The sequence below is a fragment of the Plasmodium inui genome, assembly GCF_000524495.1.
Source record: "Plasmodium inui San Antonio 1 unplaced genomic scaffold supercont1.6, whole genome shotgun sequence".
In the NCBI taxonomy this organism is placed as follows: Eukaryota; Apicomplexa; class Aconoidasida; order Haemosporida; family Plasmodiidae; genus Plasmodium; species Plasmodium inui.
Window position 1 is genome coordinate 494,992 of NW_008481840.1, and position 2,901 is coordinate 497,892.

Consider the following 2,901-nt stretch of genomic DNA (forward strand, 5'->3'; position numbering starts at 1 on the left):
CATTATCAGCCATCGTATGTTACCAATTTGGGGCCAAATTAGAGCCAACTCGGCGCGCCTCCGTGTTGCCTACTTCGCCCCAGTCATCATCTTGTAAAACTCGTCGTAGTCGATGTACCCGTCGTTGTTCGCGTCTACCTCCTTGATGAGGTTCTCAATGATTTCCTTGCTGAAGGAGACCTGGACGGCGCTGAAGGATAGGATGTTGAAGAGCTCCTCCTTGGTGATCACTCCGTCTCCGTCCAAGTCGAAGACATTAAAAGCGTTCCTGCAAATGACGTCCTGCTGAAAAATGGAGTGGTCCAGACAGGCGGCTAAAAACTCCGTGTAGTCGATGAGTCCATTTCCATCTGTGTCCAGTTGCTTTAGAAGAAAATACAGTTCCGAGTCTAACTCATTATCATTCAGTTTCAAACACTGAAATATTTCCGATATTGTCAACACGCCGTCTCCGTTATGATCGAAAGCTTCAAACGTTTTTTTTAGTTTCCCAATGTGTTTTTCGTTTAGCTGATAAGCCACACAAGTAACAGCTAGCCTTTTCATTTTACACAATTTGTGGAACTCTTTAAATTTCTCGATGAGGACTCTGTTCAGAGTTTTATTGATGACAATATTATCTGTTTTAAATTTCCTGAACCACCTGTGATTTAGAACCCCCTCTACATCTATCCTGTCTTTGTAATTGTAATTGAGACACTCACAGATGAGATCCTTTGCGTCATCACTCACACGAGACCAGTAATTGGAGTCAAAAACGAACTCTCCTTTTTTAACCTTCTTCAAAATTTCATCATTATTTTTTCCATTAAAGGGTGGGTAGCCACAGAGTAAAATATACATGATTACTCCACTGCTCCAGATGTCACACCTCTTGTCATACTTCCCTTTTAGTATCTCAGGAGCGATGTAGTAAGGTGTCCCAACGACTGACTTCAAATTGTGATTGTTCATGCACTTGCTAGCAAAGCCCCAGTCGATAATTTGAATCGGAGAATCATCAGAATTGTCAACGTAGAGAATATTTTCCGGCTTCAAATCTCTGTGCATGATATTTTTGCTGTGACAATAGTACAGTGCGGAGAAAATCTGCCTCATAATTTTGTACGCCTCATACTCAGAGAAGCTGCCATGCTTTACAATCTTATCGAACAGCTCCCCCCCATTACACAGCTCCAGCACTAGATACAACTTGTCTGCATCTTCATACACTTCGTACAGCTTGATTATATTTGGATGATCCATTTGCTTCATTATCAAAATTTCTCTCTTCAGTCTCTCAATGTTGTGAATTTTTTTTTTGTCGATAATTTTTATTGCTCTTTGTTGTCCTGTTTTTTTATTAACTGCTTTGACGACATTTCCATAGGACCCCTTCCCAAGTTTGTATCTGTCCAATTCGTACACATCTGTCAGCTCGTTGTTATCCATTAGGATCACTTCCTGAACAATTTGTGACCTATCAAAATAAGGAGACAGGTTCAGTTGGTTAGACAAGGGGTCCGTACTGCTGCTAACACTACATCTGCCTTTTCCTTTGTTATCCTTGAACGCCTTACTGTGGAGGATGATTTTATTTTTATTTTCCTCCGTGTTTTTGGATAGACACTTTGTGCACAGCGTAATGATGGAGTAGTCCTCGTCGCTGTCGGGCAGTGTGCTTTTCGTGTGGCCCTTCATGTCCTCCTCCGCCTTGTCGCACTTCTTTTGCCGCACCTCCTTTCGGCACGAGATGGCCTCTTCGGTCTTCCCCTCCTTCTTCTCTTTCATCTTCGAGGTGACCGGATAAGCGGTTAATCGACTGGGCGATTGGACGGCTAGTCGGCTAAGCGGCTGACGGAGATTATGTGGTGGGCTCGTTAATCCGCCAGAGTTACCGTGTTTCTTGCGGTTGTGCAGACACGGTTTGGAAGTTGCCTCTTTGGAGGGGGGGGAGGACTATATGCAATCAAGTCGAAGTGTCTTCCCTGGGGGTGATAAACATGGCTGGAGAAGCCCCCCTCAAAATGGTAATCAAAAAAAATTCCGCTGACGCTAAACTGCGGTGGGGATGAGGAACCTTTCCCGACCTGCGCCAATGAGAGGAAGTAAATCTACGGCCCCCTTAAAATGAAAAATGTTATCACTTGGGGCAGATGTGTGTAAGGGAATCAAACACACACTGAGACATATGCCGATTGACAGTCCTGTACGCATATGGATACACTCTTTATGCTTTGCTGAGCGTTCTCCATGACGTGTGAACCGCGGCGCATGATCATGTGCACGCGAAGCAAATCGAAATGGAGTAAACCGGCGTCTTCTGAATCGGAAGTGTACTCAGACAAGACCTGCGTGGAGGAGGCAGACACACCGTACACCACGGGGGTAGAACTAACAGAAACAAGCGGCGCGAAAAAGCGAAGCGAAAAAACAACGGGAAAAAACGAAGCGGAAAAAAGTAACAAAACAAACATAGCTAAAGAAACATTGCTAGACAAACGCAACGAAACAAACACAGAGAAACAAATACATCTAAGCAAACGTGCGAAAGGACGAATCGCTATGGGCGAACAAATCACGACGCAGGGGGCGAGGCCGACGGGACGCGACTAAATTCCTATCCGCCACAAAGAGCAACGAAACGGAGAAGCAAACACGAGCATGCAAACGAAGATGCATGAATATGCACATCTATAACTATACAAGATAAATGTGCGAAGAGAGGAGAAAAAGATAAAATATCAGGTAGCCAAAAAAGGGAACGTTATTTAACCACAACGTTCGACGCAAGTGAAGAATCGATACAGCGATTGAATAATCATTTTGCCTACCGGGGGATCGATTCGGTCATCTTTTATTCTTTCCTGCTCTACTCTATTCATTCATGCGAGCACACGAAAAAGAAAAGATAAAGAAATG

At 44.0% G+C, this 2,901-nt stretch overlaps 1 protein-coding gene across 1 annotated transcript; it reads right to left on the reverse strand.

Annotated features, from left to right (window-relative positions):
• Window positions 1–69: 69 nt before the first annotated feature.
• On the reverse strand, window positions 70–1,770 carry C922_01867 (CAMK/CDPK protein kinase; the record flags this gene model as incomplete). The annotated part of the gene is made up of 1 exon (XM_008817469.1): window positions 70–1,770. The coding sequence occupies one exon, from the start codon at window positions 1,768–1,770 to the stop codon at window positions 70–72; it is 1,701 nt and encodes a 566-aa protein (XP_008815691.1).
• Between the last annotated feature and the right edge of the window lie 1,131 nt (window positions 1,771–2,901).